At 50.6% G+C, this 17,354-nt stretch overlaps 2 protein-coding genes and 1 long non-coding RNA gene across 5 annotated transcripts in view; 1 reads left to right on the plus strand and 2 right to left on the minus strand.

The window, feature by feature from the left end:
* The window catches only part of LOC116757474, a 65,092-nt gene that overhangs the window by 17,024 nt on the left and 30,714 nt on the right, over window positions 1–17,354 (plus strand). The gene's annotated exons all lie outside the window — the stretch shown is intronic.
* On the minus strand, window positions 2,127–8,533 carry LOC116757469 (folate receptor alpha-like). 2 transcript variants are annotated; one of them, XM_032639059.1, is made up of 5 exons: window positions 8,433–8,533; window positions 5,446–5,603; window positions 3,570–3,758; window positions 2,678–2,813; window positions 2,127–2,520 (listed from the first exon to the last, which is right to left on the minus strand). In XM_032639059.1, exons 2-5 carry the CDS (start codon window positions 5,593–5,595, stop codon window positions 2,240–2,242), a joined length of 756 nt encoding a protein of 251 aa, XP_032494950.1. In that variant the 5' UTR covers window positions 5,596–5,603; window positions 8,433–8,533; the 3' UTR covers window positions 2,127–2,239. The 2 variants fall into 2 exon arrangements, with proteins under 2 accessions (XP_032494950.1, XP_032494951.1); XM_032639060.1 differs by having other exon boundaries at window positions 5,446–5,615.
* LOC116757467 (folate receptor alpha) lies at window positions 11,905–16,409 on the minus strand. Of its 2 annotated transcripts, none has more exons than XM_032639057.1 (5): window positions 16,334–16,409; window positions 16,074–16,247; window positions 12,862–13,050; window positions 12,528–12,663; window positions 11,905–12,370 (listed from the first exon to the last, which is right to left on the minus strand). In XM_032639057.1, exons 2-5 carry the CDS (start codon window positions 16,233–16,235, stop codon window positions 12,084–12,086), a joined length of 774 nt encoding a protein of 257 aa, XP_032494948.1. In that variant the 5' UTR covers window positions 16,236–16,247; window positions 16,334–16,409; the 3' UTR covers window positions 11,905–12,083. The 2 variants fall into 2 exon arrangements, with proteins under 2 accessions (XP_032494948.1, XP_032494947.1); XM_032639056.1 differs by having other exon boundaries at window positions 16,074–16,244; window positions 16,334–16,399.

A 17,354-nucleotide genomic window follows, 5' to 3' on the forward strand; every position in this document is an offset into this window, starting at 1 on the left:
ATGAACATTTGTTATTGCCTGTCTTATTATTGTAGCTATTCTAGTGGGTATGAAATAGTATCTCATCTTGGTTTTAATTTGCATTTTCCTAATGACTGATGATGTTGAGCATCTTTTCGTGTACTTTCTTTGATAAGATATCTATTCATTTCTTTAGCCCATTAGTTAATTTGTTGTTTGTCTTATTAAGTTGTCGGTATTCTTTGTATATTATGGGTACAAGTCCTTTATCAGATATGTGTTTTGCAGATATTTCCTCTTGGCTATTTCTTGTCTTTTATTTTCTTAATGATGTCTTTTGAAGTGCAGAAGTTTTGAATTTTGATGGTGTCCAGTTTATCAGTTTTTTCAGTGATGGACTGTGTTTTTGGTCCAAAAAAGAAACAAACGATGGGTGGAAGCATTAATATAAGAAATCTTTGCCTAACACAGGGTCTGGAAGGTGTTCTCCTGTTTTCTTCTAAAGTTTTTATTGTTTTATCTGTTACATTTAAGTTTATGATCCCTTTTGAGTTATTTTTGTTTATGTTATGAGTTGAAGGTCTAAATTCATCTTTTTGTATGTGGATAATCAATTGTACCAGCACATTTATTGAACCGATTATCCTTTATCCCAATGAATTGCCTTAGCACCTTTGTCAAAAATCGATCAACTATAAATATAAGGGTTTATTTCTGGACTCTCAATTCTGTTTCATTAATCTCTATGTCTATTTTTATGCCAGTACTTCTGCTCTAGGAAATCTTAATTTGGAAAATTATTAATACATCCTCAAGCTAATGACTCCTCAGAAGTTGAGGATGACAACTACAGAAAGTGGGATTCTAAGCAGTATTTTTAGAAACAGTTCAGAAACAGCAAAATAGGCCTTTGATAAGGTATATTGGATTGAGATGGTACTTATCTTAAATTTCACTAATTCTAATATATCTGTAAATAAGTCATATGTATAAATAGTGTCACTGGCTCTATAGAGAACGATACATTGAATGGCTGTGTTCACAAGAGTGACTAGGGTGGTGGCCAGTGCATTGCTCCACTTTTTGTGTTGATATAGTTCTATGTATAAGTTCAAAGAGTTGGTTCTTCTTGCCAGGATCTAACTGAAAAATTAAATTTGTAACCATGACCGTGCCAGAAATATAACTGACCATAACATAATAAGGTCTTTGTAGCAGCCTGTAAGTCTGTTGACAAATATCCTGATTCCCCTCTGCTTCCAGGCGTGTGTTAGGACCGTATTTTTCCTGGCCTCCTGGAAGTTAGTCATGGTCATGACTAGATTTAGCCAATGAAATAAGTGATGGGTGGAAGTTTTAAGAGCCTATATGGAATTCACCAAGTTCCCTATTCCTGTCTCGTGGAAGTGTGTGATGAAATGAAGTCTCCATCAGCCTGGGCCCCTAAGTGACAAGCAGAATCCCCCTGACAACCCATATTAAGCACCACAGCTTGAGCAAGAAATCAGTGTTAGTTGTGTTAAGGCACTGAGATATTAGGGATGTTGCTGTAACATAACCTAGCTTATTATAACTTCTACAAATTATGCTTAATGTAGGAACACTGCCTAAAAATCTGTCAGATCATTGGTTTGGGACCTGCTCTAGGCATCTAGGTTTGGGTTCCAACCCTAGCTCTGCCAGACTAGCTCAGGCTTAGCTCCTCTAGTCAGGCCTGGGGTCTGTTATCCCTTTAAGATGCATTTGGGATGGTGCCCGGCAGATAGCGCTTTGGGGTGTTATCTGTTAGGGGGTTAGAGTTCCTGTGGCTACCCTTCACTTCTTCCCAGCCAGCCATCCAGAACATGCCGGACACTCCTATTCCCCTCTCTTCTATTGGAGAGCTGAGCACAGGGCAGAACAGTTAACCCTGGGAGGCTTGGGTCCAACTCAAATGATAAAATCCTGGGCCTGGCTCTAGACCAGAGCTGTAGTGAAAAATGAAATTGAAAGGTATGACTGTGTCCTAGCTTGGAAGAATAGTTAAGTTATCTGGCAAGTTCATAGCAAGTATCAGAGCTGGGAACTGACCAAGTCTAACTAGCTTCAATCAGTGGGAACTGGGAAGCACAAGTCACATTTCCATTCACACTCAAATGACTTACACGACCGACACATGTGGGGTGTCTGGTTTTATTCAAACAGTCAAGAGTTCCCACCAAGAAACAGAAACTGACAAATTGGGAGCTGCGGCTCTTAACAGGGCAGGGATGTCCAGGTGTCAGAAAGTAAAAGGAGCTCAGCTGAGCGGCCAGAGCAGCATTAGGACCAGGCCAAAACGCAGAGGCCAGGCCTCATGGAGCCCAGCCCCACTCATGGTCTCAGCGTAGAACCTCGCCACCTCCTCGTTGGGGTTGCCCTGGGCCGGGTCGAACCACATCTGGATGCAGCGGCCGCTGCCCCGGCCGTAGTTGCTGACTTTGTAGGAGTGACTCCAGATTTCATCGCACAGAGCAGCAGGCGTGGGGAAGTAGAAGTCAAAGCGGTGGCAGGCAGCTCTCACTGGGCACTGGTTATACCCTGTGGGGAGGATGGAAGACCTGTAGCCACTGGGTCCAGAACCGTCTCTTGTTCCACCAGCCCCACAGCCTCAAATCTCCATATACTCGTTCCACACACCCCCTCCACCTCCAAACCCCTCCCTCCCCCCAGCCCCCGCCCCCACCCAGTCCCTCACCTGAGGTCCAGTTCCAACCCTTGTGCCAGTTGGTCTTGCAGGTGTAGGAGGTGCGGCAGTCTTCCCACCAGATCTGACAGTCCTCTTTGCAGAGGGGCACGTTCAGGAACCGTTCTTTGCGCCAGCTCTGGTTCACCTGGGGGGAGCGGGGGGAGGGAGGGCTCCAGTCAGCCAGGGATCTCAGCTGCTACAGCCTTGATGGGGTCCAGGGCTGGGGGAGGGGGCGGTGCCTCTACTGTTACCAAACTCCGGTTCCGCTGTTCTCTGCTCAAAAGCCCATAATCGAGAGGTGAGAGGCCAGTGTCAGTAGAAAGGAAAGTTGCTTTAATCAGAAAAGCCGGCAATCTGGGGAAAAGGTGAACTCATGTCCCGAGACCAACTCCGAAGATTCTGCTCAGCCATGACAGTTTTTAAAGGGAAAAAGGGGAAAGAATCTCAGTGAATCATCAAGGCAGGAGGTTGGATTCTGCATCATTCTCCATTGTGTGCAGACTGGCTGACTCTCTCTTCAGATATTATCTTGCCCAAGTGATCTGCCTGCAGGATTGCTAAGGGAGCTGTTGGAGGTAGAGAGCTAGTCATTTTTTAACTACTTAATTCTTCATTCTTACTTCTTTTAATCTAGGAAACGAACCAACAGGTTAGGCAAGGCATAGTGTCTATTCAGGAGAGCATAAGTCAGGAGTTAGGTTAAATTGCCTGGTGATCTCATTCCTATAATTAGGCTCCTTTAAGGTTAGAGGGGAACAGAAATGGGCAAACAGGAAAGGGGCAAAAGAGCTGCGTTCACTACCACCCTCAGTCCAGAGTTCCTGGGCCACGCCCTCCCTGCAAGTGGCCGGTGGGCCCTGCCCTCTGCTGAGGTTCACATCTGTGGGGATGGTGCCCATACCTCCTGGATCCAGGGCCCCAGGTTAGGCGAGCACTCGTAGAGGCAGGTGTCCTGAATGAAGTGGTGCTTGCATGCGGGCTTCATCTTGCCACAGTGGTCCCAGTTGAATCTGTACAGGTAGGAAATATCCTTATGGGCTTCTTGGCTGGTATTGACGGAGCAGCAGGCGTTCTTCTTCCAGGGACTGCACTGGGAGGGGAAGACATGGGACGAAGTCCTTGACTCACCATGGCCATCTCCTCCAGATTCTGGTTCCTCTGCCTCGGGTAGGTCACCCAGAGGTACCGTCGCTGGGGAGGCTGCCTCTAAGCCTGGCCTTGAGGAGCCCTCATTGTGGGGTAGAGGCAATAATAATACTGACTTTTAACTCTCATACCCAGCATAACCAGAATATTCACATGCGTAGCCTCTCCCCTTTTAGTCCTTGATTCCCCAACACAGTCTTCAGGGAAACACTTGCTACTGGGGGGCCTTCTTTGGGGGAGAAGGCTTTCCAAGACTGTGGAATCCCAGGAGGGAGCCTCACCCAGAGATGCAGTCATCACAACATTCATTAATTCAAGTCTTTATTGAGCTCCTACTTATTCTAACCCAGGCATTTTTCTAGAAACTGGGAACACAAGGAAAACTTATCACTGGATAATTGCTTTGGGAAAAAACAAAGCGGGAGAGGAATGGGAAATTGTTTTCTATAAGGGTAAGATTAAGCCTCTTTCAGCAGGTGAGAAAGACCTGGAGGTAAGGAAGCAAGTTAAATAAACTGCAACCCCAGAATAGTTCTAATTACAGAAATACTCAGTACATTCTTATTGAATGAATGAAAACCCATGGCCTAGAATTTAGTATAAAAGCACAATATTAAGATGTGCACTTTAAAAAATATATAGGCTGAAGGGGCTTCCCTGGTGGCACAGTGGTTGAGAGTCCGCCTGCCGATGCAGGGGACACGGGTTCATGCCCTGGTCCGGAAAGATCCCACATGCCGCGGAGCAGCTAGGCCCGTGAGCCATGGCCGCTGAGCCTGCACGTCCGGAGCCTGTGCTCCGCAACAGGAGAGGCCACAACAATGAGAGGCCCGCGTACAGCAAAAAAATAAAAAAATTTAAAAATTAAAAAAATAAAATAAAAAATATATAGGTTGAAGAGGGTAAAGTCAAGGCTGCTGGAAGTATCCAAGTAGTACCACCATTTGTCAGGCTGCACTGGCAGCTAGGGGCTCAATGATGCAAAACAAGCACAAACAGCGGACTGTGACCATTATCTGCTGATGAGATAAATATGAACATTTACATATTGAAATGCATAGTTCAAGTGACTTGCCTTTTGGTTTTTTCTTTGCAGCTATGACATCACATTGACTTTTTTTTTTTTAACTTTTAGATAGGTTCAGGAGATTGAAGGGATTGTGGCAAAGTCATTGTCATAGGAAGGAGACCTCAGGTCCAATAGGGTTGACAGCCCCAGAGGACATGTTTGTCTCGCACCCAGCCTCACTATGAAAGACCCTCTTTTCCTGAGCTGTTTGGGGCTGGCAGAAAAGAAGCCGCCACATGCAGTGTGCTCTTTCTCCTCTCAGATCCTTGGAGGGGTTAGCCCCAGTCTAAACTCAGAAATCAAAATCAACCCCCCAGACAGGTCTCCCCAGGTTCTTCTCCAGGCCTGCTTCCTGATTTTAGTAACACGGAAACCCAACAACCAAGAAGCTGAGCTCTTGGAATTGCCTGACAACACTGGGCACACAGTATGTGTTAAAACGTCGCCCATAAACCAGTGCAAACTGAAGACCTGCTCAGGCGGCCTCCATGCCTCCACCAAGGAGGCAGGCAGACATTCCCTGAGGCAGCTCTTCCCCAACCCAGACCACTTCTCGGCCCACCTGCTCATGTAGCTTGTCCTCGGGACCTGGCTTTTCCTTATGGTGCTTGGCATTCATGCAGACATTGAGAAGCTCAGTCCTGGGCCGGGCTGTCCATACGGCAGCCACCCCTACCAAAAGGAACAGTAGCCACGTTGTCTTCCAGGCCATGCTTGTCCCTGAAGAAATAACTGTGGTCAAAGGCAGCAAGGAATGTGAGAATGCGGGAATGCAGAGGTGGGTCCTCAAGGTGTTAATAACAGTCTTAGGTGGGTGGAGCCTAGGGCGGATCAGACTGACACCCTAGTCTTGCCAGCCTCAGGGAGGGTTGGGTCTGGGACAGTACCTGGCTGGGATCTCCCTGGCTTCTTTACAAGGTCATGAGGATCAAGCGCAACTAAGGGATGGAGTTTGGGCAAAATGCAGAAATAGCCAGGAGATTGCCATAGGTTCCCAATCCCTTGCTCGAAATCCTTGGAGGCAAATGTTTCAGAGCTCAAAACTTTTCAGATTTTGTTGACCGAAAAAAATGTACCATGTAAGAGCTCTGAGTTGAGTTTACTCAGTGTCTATAGCCCAGGAGACTGCTCTGCAAAACTGTTCTGAAGAGGTGAAGGGGGAGATCAGTACATATGTGATTTCGGCCAAGGGGTACGTGCAGTCAAGCACACATCTCGGGAGAAGGTTGCTGCTAGTCGCAAGGAACAGATATCTTAGTTAATGGTTTTAGTGCTTTTCTAGATATGAGAAGATGCAAGAATTGGTGTTCATAAAATTTTTTCCTAAAAATATCTAACCATCCGAAAGGCCTGTTCTGCCAATTTTCCCAGAGCACAGAGTACCTTGTTCCTGATCTCCACCCTGAATTTCTTTTAGTGTGTGTTAAGGGTCAGCAACTGCAGTCACTAATGACTTAATCCTTATAGAACCTGGGTGGCAGTGACATTCTTTAGTTGGCAGTTATATCAAAGGGAATACAAAATAAGATAATACAATTTACAGGCAGTCAATGATCAAGCACACATTCTGTGGGGGAGAAAATAGGTATACTGGTGGAATAAGTAAAAACTATAATAACCTCACATTAATTTTCAGGTCAGATTTTTTTTTAATTTATTTATTTTATTTACTTATTTTTGGCTACTTTGGTTCTTTGTTGCTGTACACGGCTTTCTCTAGTTGCGGAGAGCGGGGGCTGCTCCTCGCTGCGGTACGTGGGCTTCTCATTGCGGTGGCCTCCCCTGTTACGGAGCACGGGCTCCAGGCGCGCAGGCTCAGCAGTTGTGGCTCGCGGGCTCCAGAGCACAGGCTCAGCAGCTGTGGCGCACAGGCCTAGCTGCCCTGTGGCATGTGGGATCTTCCTGGACCAGGGCTCGAACTCGTGTCCCCTGCACCGGCAGGCAGATTCTCAACCACTGCACCACCAGGGAAGCCCTCAGGTCAGAATTTGACACCAAATGACTTTGTGTAAAAGTTTATCTTAGTTTTGGAACTCCAGATGCAGATCAATGTTTAAAAAAAAAAAAAAAAAAAAAGCCCTGCTTCCAGCCCTTTCCAGCCTCATTATTTGGCCTCTCCCAGAGACCCTGTGACCTGGAGGATGTCACAGGGCAGAGGCTTGGGGGTGGACATGGGCAGCCAAACAGCCCACCACCCCTTGGGCCTAGGGAGGCTCCTGAACCCCTGCTACAGAGCTGGCCTCTCCTTGGCCTTCATAGCATCTCAATCCCCTGACCTCTGATGCTGAGCTTTGGGAGGTGCCTGTTCCCTCATGCCGCTGGTCACCAGGTGCCTGGTTCTCCTAAAACACTCAGAATTCATTTCTTACAGCTCCTAAAGCTTATGAATCCTCCCTGCTCACAAAGTTGCCTCGCCACCACATTGCCCCCATCTTCTGCAAAACCCCAGCATCTTGCCTGGGCCTCCTGGATGGGGCCTGAACTGGGTGGACTCCAGGCTGACTCTGCCCAGCAGGGCTCGGGGGGAAACCTGGGATTATATTCCCACCTAGCTCTCCTCACTTCACACCCTTCCACAATCCATTATCCTGCTACACTGTTTACTCCAGTGTTCATTCATTTGCTAATTCATTCATTCCAGGACCCAATCATCTCTCCATTGATCCCATCACTCCCTGATCTCCAAGAGCACAGGACAAATCTGTACTCTTGGAAATGCCAGGTGATTCAGGATCAGGCTCCTTTGGGGAAACAAAGTCTAGCAGTTTAGAGCACAGGATTCCAGATCCGCCTGTCCATGATCCCAGCTCTCACACTCCCCCTCCTGCTTGACCTTGGGAGAAAATAACTCACATTATCTTGAGGCTTAGTTTCCTCACCTGAGGAATAAATGTAGGGGGGAAAACCCTAAGAAATACTAGCCAGCTGGGCACGGATTGAGGAATCAGTTGGGCATGGGTTGAGGAACGTGTCCCAAGTCACACAGTAGGGACCACCCAAGTCCAACTCAGGACCCTCAAGTCCAGAGCTCCTTCAGCTTTTGTCCCCTGCTCTTTCCCTGTGCTGAGGCTCCCATAGGGGTAACTGACACAGAGTGCTGGGGGAGTACTGGGAGGGCTGAGAAAACCCTTTCCTCAGGTCCTGCTGGATCCCACTCAGTCGGTGGTTTTTCTTGCTGTGGCTGCTTTCTAGAGCCAGAGCTCTCTTCCCCTCCATGCCACCTACATCACCCTGCAAGCCCCTCCCCCCTCCTAGTCTCAGCTTCAGTTCTGGGTCCAGCTCAGACCCCACCACCACCACCAATCACCATCCTCAACACCGCCACCCCTCCCCCCAGGGTCTCAGACTTGAAGCTCTGAGAACTCAGTGCTGTGCTGAAAGGCAAGAGTCCTGGGTTCTGCTAACTTGTAGTTTAACCTTGGGCAGGCCCTGTCTCTGCTTCTGGATTCTCTGCCTTTCGGCAGTGGATCCTCCCAGTTCAAATCCTTTAATACTTGCTGGGAGTGCCCTAGGGTGTGTTGCTCTGAGAGGGGGTGCAGAGTGGCATACCTGGGAGAAGAGGTGGCCCTCGGTCTGGCTCAGGCTTCTGCTCTGCTCTGCTGTCCCCTTGCCTCACTCTAGGGGACAGAAGGAGCTTAGTGGCCTAGGAGACGGGCGGTGGGAATGTGGCCCAGGAGAGGCGCTTAGGATAGGGCGAAGGCCACCCAGGAGTTAATTATTGCACGTGGGCTCCAGCAAGGCCTCCAAGGAAGGGTGATGGGTGGGAGGGACTGGATTAATAGTGCAGGCCTAAGGCGAGTCCCCAGGCCCCACTTATTCCATTTTCTCCCCTAAACTCAGTTCTGAGAAAACCTTGCAGCCTGAGCTGCTGGGATCCTTTAAAGAAATCTGCTCCACTTCTAACACCCTCATCCTGTTATACCGATAAAGAGAATGAGACCCAGAGAATCAGGACAGAGCTCATTGCAGGGCAAGGGCTAGAGCTCGGGCTTCCCAGCTCCCAGGCAGCTGTAGAGAGTATGGAGCTCCCATATCCCCAACTTACAGAGCCACCAACTCTTCAACCTCAGCAGCCTCAGGCATCGCCCACCTACAGCTATAAAATCACAGATGTTCAGATTACCAGAGCCTCAGTTGTTCCAAGGCTCCAGCTCCCCTCCCTTCCCCCCACTCCCGTACCCACTCACACACAAGTCTCTTTTCTCCAGCAGCTAAGAGTCTGCTCTAATGTAGACTCCTCCCACCACTCCTACCCTAGCCAGGGACAGAAGCCTTTCTTTTTTCACCCTCTGAGGCCAGGCTGGTACCACTGGTGGGGAAAGGGAAGAGGGGAGGAGCAAATCTGGGCCGGAGTGAACATTGAGCTCTGTTTTGTCGAGGTGCCTGTGTGCAACACGGCGGGGAGGTGGTGGTAGAGGTGAAAGCCTGGGGAAGGGTCCAGGTTGGATGTGGGAGCCATCAGCCTATGATGGCAGCAGAAGTTTAAGGAACATGGGGCCTCACTATCCTTGGAAAGGCCACAGGTCTGAGCCCATGGAGCAGGGGGCGGGGCTGGGAGCCAGAGGAGGCAGCTGGATCACTGCAGGAGAATCAGCCAGGAAGGAAAGCCCTAAAGAGCCTGCAAAGAAATTGACTCCAGTGGGGGGGAGAGTGGAGAAATCAACTCCCAGGAGACCCCCAGCTTGTGCCCTGCTTTCCCTCTCCCTCGGAGTGAGCCATACTTGACTCCTGTGATAACTTGGGAGGGTTAAGCCCTCTGAAGACCTGAGCAGGTAGAGGGCTGCTAGAACCCCCAGACCTCCCTCCTGGCTTTACAAGCCCAGCTCAGCCTTCTCCTAATTGGATCATGACCAGGTGTCTAGGAATGCCCAAAAGCATTCCTCCAGATGCTCTTCTAGATGGGACTTACCCCTGTCCCCCATCCTCCACCCCTGCGCCAGGAACTGATCATAAACTAGGCTTTATAGTTCCTCCACTGCAGGAGTGATGTTTGGCCTCTGAGACCTCAGGGGTTCAGAAGAAGCGACCAGCAAGTGGGAAGTGAGTTGGAGGTGGAGTTCTAATCCGTGAGGAGTCCCTGCCCTTCTTGAGCCTTATGCCAGGCTCTGAATCTGAAGCCTCAGTGCTCAGGCCACCTGGCCAACAGGGAGGGATACAGTCAAACATCCACTGTGGAGCCGATCCCGAGAGTATCTGCCCAGACTGGAAGCTTAATACCAGCCAAGTTAGCCATTGGCATCCTTGTGGACCCCGATCTGAAGGCTGCCCTGTGACTTGACAAAGATGAAAGGAAGGTCTTTGGCCCTGCGTGGGTGGGGCTCTGGGCTGCAGGGAGTAGGGATGGGAGAAACTGGGGCTTTTCCTGAGTGCCAGCCCATGGCATATGCAGTCGCTTAGCACCCATCCTCACAGCTGCGAAAACTGCGGTTCCCAGGCAGCAAAGCGGGGCTAGAGCTGAGTCTGATTCCAAGCCTGGCTTCTTCCACAAAGAAAGGAGAGAGCACTGTGAGGGCATCAGAGTCTCGAGGGTTGCAGATCCAGTGTTTCTTCTCTGGCCTCATTTCCTGCCCTTGCCCTCTTATCTTCTGTCTTAGCCACCTAGAAATTCTGCTGTGCTTCTATCACCTCCAAGCCTTTGCACTTCCTGAACCCTCTCCACGGAATGCCATTCCTCCACCTAGTCTGCTTGGCAAACATTATGCTTTGGAAGCCTTCCCTAACCTTTATGGGCTTCCACGGAACTACGCCACACTCTGTGCTCCCCTGGAGCAAACCCTCAGCTCACTGTTCTAAGAGTTACTGGTTCTCACATCTGTCTGCCCCCACCAGACAGCGCAAGGTACTCAATTCCCTTCCTGTCGGCCGACACTGGCAGATTGGGTGTTCAGAAGGCATCTGCTGACTGACAGAATGAGTGCATGGATTCCTTCACTTCCTAAGCACCTCCTCTGTGCTAGGCACTGACCCAGGCCCAGGGGATCTGGCACAAAATGTCATAGACATGGCCCCTGCTTTCAGGTGTGTATGTTTTGTTAGGGAAAAGTCAGACAGTAAACACAGTGGATGGATGGATATCTGTACAAGAGGACTTCTTTTGGTTGAGTGGTCAGAAGTCATTTTAGTGGGGAATTAATTATAGGTTGAAATCTAGGTGGCTACAAGGAGTCAGCCTGCAGAGTATAAAAGAGCATTCCAGGAACCCAGAGAGGGAATATTTGGAGTAAAAGAACCTCCCTCCCTCAAATATCCATCAGTAGGTGACTGAATTAAATGTGATCTATACATAGAACCGAATATTGCCCAGCAATGGAAAAGAATGAATTAGATCTTTGTAGATCAATATGGAAAGATCTCAGAAACTGTGTTCTCATGGTAAGAAACATGGCAAGTGAAAACTCCACTGAGATGCCCTTTATCCCACCTATCAGTTTAGCAGAAAATCAGCTTAGCAGAAAATTCATAGTTTAATGCTATACTGTGTTGACCAGATTGTGGGGAAACAAGGCTAGTGGGGGCCACAATGATATAACCCCTGTAAAATTGTAACTATCAAAATTATAAATCCAAATACTCCTTGACCCAGCAATCCCACTTCTGGAATTCAATGCTATAGCGTTCTACTATGTGCATGAGTTTTCACTGTAGGATTGTCATTTTTAAAAAATGGAGACAATGCAAGTGTTCATCACGGGGATCTGCCCACTAATATCTCCATCCCAGCCCACGTCTAGTAAGGGAAGGAAAGGGAAAGACACTTTCAGGAGCCTGGTAACTCATCTGCCAATCTCTCCCCAGCTTCCCTCCGCCAATTCCCTTGTTTCCTTGTGGCACAGGAGGGGGCATGAGGGGGAAGGCTGGTGCAGAAGTAAGAGCCCCAGGCTAAGGGATCCACTTCCACCCCCTACTTGCCGCTGAACTTCATGTTAGTCCCAGTTCTTCTTCGGGCCTCTCGAGAGGAATGATGAAGCAATGAGGCATGCCCCTACCCCCAACCCACACATCCCCCAATTATTTATAAGGCACAGGACACACACAGATATATTTGTTAGAATAGGCTGTCAGAGGATCCCTGTAGGACCTTGGATCAGGAACCAATGACCAGGGTATTGTGAGTCCTTCTCATCTGAGAGAGTGGAGCTGGGCTGAGCTGAGGTTGGGTGCAGGCAAGGAAGGTATCCAGGTGTCAGCAGTGGAAACAGCTTAGCCAAGGAACCAGCGTTGCAGTATCTGGGTCAGGTTGAGCAGGAGAGGTCCAATCCCCTGGGGCATGGCCCCAGAATTTGTGGTCTCAGCGTAGAACCTCGCCACCTCCTCGTTGGGGTTGCCCTGGGCCGGGTCGAACCACATCTGGATGCAGCGGCCGCTGCCCCGGCCGTAGTTGCTGACTTTGTAGGAGTGACTCCAGATTTCATCGCACAGAGCAGCAGGCGTGGGGAAGTAGAAGTCAAAGCGGTGGCAGGCAGCTCTCACTGGGCACTGGTTATACCCTGTGGGGAGGATGGAAGACCTGTAGCCACTGGGTCCAGAACCGTCTCTTGTTCCACCAGCCCCACAGCCTCAAATCTCCATATACTCGTTCCACACACCCCCTCCACCTCCAAACCCCTCCCTCCCCCCAGCCCCCGCCCCCACCCAGTCCCTCACCTGAGGTCCAGTTCCAACCCTTGTGCCAGTTGGTCTTGCAGGTGTAGGAGGTGCGGCAGTCTTCCCACCAGATCTGACAGTCCTCTTTGCAGAGGGGCACGTTCAGGAACCGTTCTTTGCGCCAGCTCTGGTTCACCTGGGGGGAGCGGGGGGAGGGAGGGCTCCAGTCAGCCAGGGATCTCAGCTGCTACAGCCTTGATGGGGTCCAGGGCTGGGGAGGGGGCGGTGCCTCTTCTGCCCTCAGTCCAGAGTTCCTGGACCACGCCCTCCCTGCAAGTGGCCGGTGGGCCCTGCCCTCTGCTGAGGTTCACGTCTGTGGGGATGGTGCCCATACCTCCTGGATCCAGGGCCCCAGGTTAGGCGAGCACTCGTAGAGGCAGGTGTCCTGAATGAAGTGGCGCTTGCAGGCGGGCTTCATCTTGCCACAGTGGTCCCAGTTGAATCTGTACAGGTAGGAAATATCCTTATGGGCTTCTTGGCTGGTGTTGACAGAGCAGCAGGCGTTCTTCTTCCAGGGACTGCACTGGGAGGGGAAGACACGGGGCTAAGTCCTTGACCCACCATGGCCATCTCCTCCAGAATCTGATTCCTCTGCCTCGCGTAGGTCACAGAGAGGAACCGTTGCTGGGGAGGCTGCCTCTAAGCCTGGCCTGGAGGAGCCCTCATTGTGGGGTAGAGGCAATAATAGTATTGACTTTTAACAGAAAGTAACACAGGGGATGTGGGAGACCTGGGGACCATCGTCTGGGGGAGTAATTATTATTTGTACATGTCTCAGCAGTTTACAAAGTTATTTCATGTTTTCTGGGTTATTTAGATTACTCATTTTGCACTGAGACAGTATGAACTGAGTGCAGGAACTGTGCTGGGTGCTGCGAATACTGTAATGAACAAAATAGATCACATCTCTGCCCTCCTTGCGCTTATGGTTCTAGTTAGGGGTGGGGAGGGGGGAGACAGAGATCATTGGGGGCAGTGAAAATAGCAGACGCAAAGTCCCTGAGGCTTTTGCACTTTATCTTCTCAATAACCGGTTATCGAGTAAAAGATCGTTACTCCGATTTTTACAGAGCTTAAGTAAGCTGCACCCCTTGTGGATGGTAAGGTTAAGGTTTTACGTCAGGACAGAGAGGACAGGGAGGAGCCTGGTCCAGGTTGCGGTGAGGGGTGGAGGGGAAGGGGGCCAGTCTGGCCCTCTCAGGGTCCAGAACCCCAGGCGAGGGGACTCCTGGTAGGTCTTAAAAGCAGAGGGGCAATGACCACACATAGGCCTGAACATGGGCCTGACTAGACATGGGATGCAGTCCTAGAAAAGGTGAATTCAAGGCAGGTAAGATGGTAGAAGTGGTGGGGACTTCTCTTTAGAAATTGCCGTAGGCTGGGAGTCAAGAGCTGAGCAATCATGAGCCAGTTGCTAAAAATGTCTGAGATGAGCTCTAGCATCCAGGCTCAAGGGAGAAGGGAGATGTGACAGGTCTGGGCACGCAGGAGAAACTAAGGAAAATCCCTGAGGGTGGATCCAACCCAACCCCTCTCCAATAACCCAGCCCACGCCCGGGGCTGCTGCCACAGAACCTGCTTCCAGGCCTCCCCAGCTTCGTGCATGCAGTTCCTTAGGTGCTCAACTCTTGGTCGCCCTGCAAGACCCCATGCACCTCATCCCTGACCTGCCAGCCAGGATCAGTGGTTTCTGCCTCCAAAAGAGTTAGTTAATATAATGAAAAGCGGGGTGGGCTTCCCTGGTGGCACAGTGGTTGAGAGTCCGCCTGCCGATGCAGGAGACGCGGGTTCGTGCCCCAGTCCGGGAAGATGCCACGTGCGGAGCGGCTGGGCCCGTGAGCCATGGCCGCTGAGCCTGCGCGTCCGGAGCCTGTGCTCCGCAACGGGAGAGGCCACAACAGTGAGAGGCCCGCGTACGCAAAAAAAAAAAAAAAGCGGGGAATTCCCTGGCGGTCCAGTGGTTAGGACTCCACGCTTTCACTGCCAAGGACGTGGGTTCAATCCCTGGTCGGGGAACTAAGATCCTGTAAGCTGTGCTACACGGCCAATAAATAAATTAATTGACTAAATTAAATAGAATGAAAAGCACTTCCTGGCCTATGCTAGAGACTCAGCAAAACCAGCCACTCCCATATAGCCTGCATCCCTCAGAATTAGAATCACCTGACTCCCTCCAAGGTCTGTGTCTGCATCATTTCTTGGCAAAGAGGAAGTGCTGCTTAGCGTTCTTTAAAGCAACCTTTAGAACTTAAAAAGTTCTGGGAATTCCCTGGCGGTCCAGTGCGCTTTCACTGCCGAGGGCCCAGGTTTGATCCCTGGTCAGGGAACTAAGATCCTACAAGCCGCGGCGTGCGGCAAAAAAAAAATTCCTATAAAGAACTTTAAAAGTTCTAGAAATGCAGTGATGGGTGTGGACTTTCAGTTTGGGAGGATGAAAAAGTTTTGGAGATGGATGGTGGTGATGTTTGCACAGCAATGTGAATCTACCTAGTGCTACAGAACTGTACCCTTAGAAATGCTTAAACAGCAAGTTTTATGTTATGGATATTTTACTACACACACATGCACACACACAGAGCAAATGAACAGTTGGAAATGACTCGGAGGTAATGGGCTGCCGGGCTTCCCTCTTTTCACTTGGAGCCCCTGGAAGCAGTCCATGCCAGTCTTCCCCTGGGAACACCCCAGCCCTCCAGCAGCGTGAAGCCTTGTAGGGAGGAGAGGGGGTGACCGGAAGGAATGAGATATCGACATCTCTCAGGAGCCTGGAGTTCAACTTCAAGCTCAGATTCTCTGAGCTGCTTCAGGAGCCTTCCCTATGACACGGGGACTCAGGCCTCACCTCCCCTTCTCTGTGTGCAGCAGTATCCTTGGCTCTGGCCACACTAGACTTGCCACTGCTTGTGCTGTCACCCTCCAACCCGTGTACATGCTGTCCTCTGCTAGGCTGCCTTTTCCTTCTTTTTCTTCCTGGAAAACTCTGGTTCATCCTCCAAGGCCAAGGCCAATGGTCCCTTTGCTTGGAAGTCTTCCCAGCATACCTGATTTGTCACTGTCTCTTCAGGACCTAATGGGGGTGGGGACCTGGCCTGTTTGTAGTTATTTGTCACATCGTGACCATGAGGGACCTGTCTCTTCTACCTTGACTTTGAGTTCCGTGGGCTGGCACATAATGAAGGTTGGGAAAGGTTCCACCAGTCCCTCTCCTGGCACCTGCTAATGACTGGCTTCTCAGTTCCCACATGTACCTATGCCCTCTCTGGGCCTATTTCCTCATTTGTATAAGTAGAGACCACCATCCACCTACCAAGGAGGCCTTTTGGACACATTCACGACAAGGTGTGAGGAAAACACTTGGCCCATAGAGGGTGCTAGATAAATAGTCACCCCGGTATTGTAGTGGCCTCCTGAGAGAGGGTCCACCAGGATCACCTCAGCCACCCTCCTGCCTCCATCACCTGCCAAAGCTGATCTTCCCATCTCCCTAACTTCTCCCCTTTTTGGGGTCAGCCGTCTCCCCTACCCCAGACGTCACTCCATCCTCACCTGGTCATGTAGCTTGTCCTCAGGGCCTGGCTTTGTCTTGTGGTGCTTGGCATCCATGCAGACGTTGAGCAGGTCTGTCCTGGCCTGTGAAATCCTGGGCTGGGCACCCCGTGCAGCAGCCACCAAAGCCAGAAGCAGCAACTGTGTCATCCGCCAGGCCATGTCCACCCACTTCTGCCAGAAAGCCACCGTAAGACTCTTGGTCAGATTTCCTGCCTCCCCCACAAGCGCAGATCTTCTGGCCTCCCCACCCAGCTTACCCCACAGCACAGCTGAGCCGAGCGACACGAACGGCCTGGCGAGGTCTGGGCCAGATGGTAGGAATCCACCCCCACCTGAGGACATTTTAACACTAGCGGAGGGAGCCACCACCCCTCTCTAGACACCCCCTTCCGGATTTTGCCAGCCAGTATTTCACCCACAATCAGAGAGTCCTGCATAAGAGGAACCACGAGGCATGATCTGCTGATGGGGTTGGGGAGTGAGAGGAGGGGCGCCAGACAGGCTCTGCTGCTGCTTCCTCAGCCCATTCCCACTAGCCCAAAGCAGTCTAGGTTTAGGCGCCCAGAGATTGCCAGTGGGGCAGACAGGAAAGCTGACCCGGGGCCAGATGAAGGCCACTGAGCCATTCAGTTCTTGCTTCAGGTCCTGGACCATGTGCCAGGGGAGCCGGGAGTAGGGGCAGAGCTATGTGGGAAGCCAGTGAGACTGCAGGCCCAGAGAAATAAATAAACCCCAGGTCCTTACACCGAGGCAACCCTCTCCAACCCCCACAGACGGGTCTTGGGAAGTTCCCCGGGGCAGAGTCAGGCCTAGACCTGGGGGAAGGCCAAGAGGTAAGGGGAATGTGGAGGAGAAGCTGAGCCCGAGTAGTGGGTGGTGGGGCACCAGAGGAAAAGTCTGAGAGAAACCAGCCTCCCAGGGCACCGGGGAGCTCCCACCTTGCCTCTCCCCTCCTGCCTTTCCTCCCTGTCCTGCCCTTACCTCTGCCTTCAGTCCACCTGGGATGGTAGAGTGTCTCCCCACCTCCGCACACTTTTTTATAAGCCCGTCCTGACTGCTTGATCAGCCGCTCTGTCAAGGAAGGCTGGAGGCTTTGTCTAGGAAACAGCTTAATAGTCTTTCAGTTAGGGGCCAGTTAAACAAGTTATGGTACGTACACGCAATGAGATTTAACCTGGTGAAAAAGAATAAGAAAGTTCTTGATGTACAAATATGGAAAAATTTCCAAGTATATTGTTAAGTGAAAGAAGAAAGGTGTATACACTTACGGTCAATTAA

Source organism: Phocoena sinus, chromosome 8, assembly GCF_008692025.1.
Source record: "Phocoena sinus isolate mPhoSin1 chromosome 8, mPhoSin1.pri, whole genome shotgun sequence".
NCBI classification, from domain to species: domain Eukaryota; kingdom Metazoa; phylum Chordata; class Mammalia; order Artiodactyla; family Phocoenidae; genus Phocoena; species Phocoena sinus.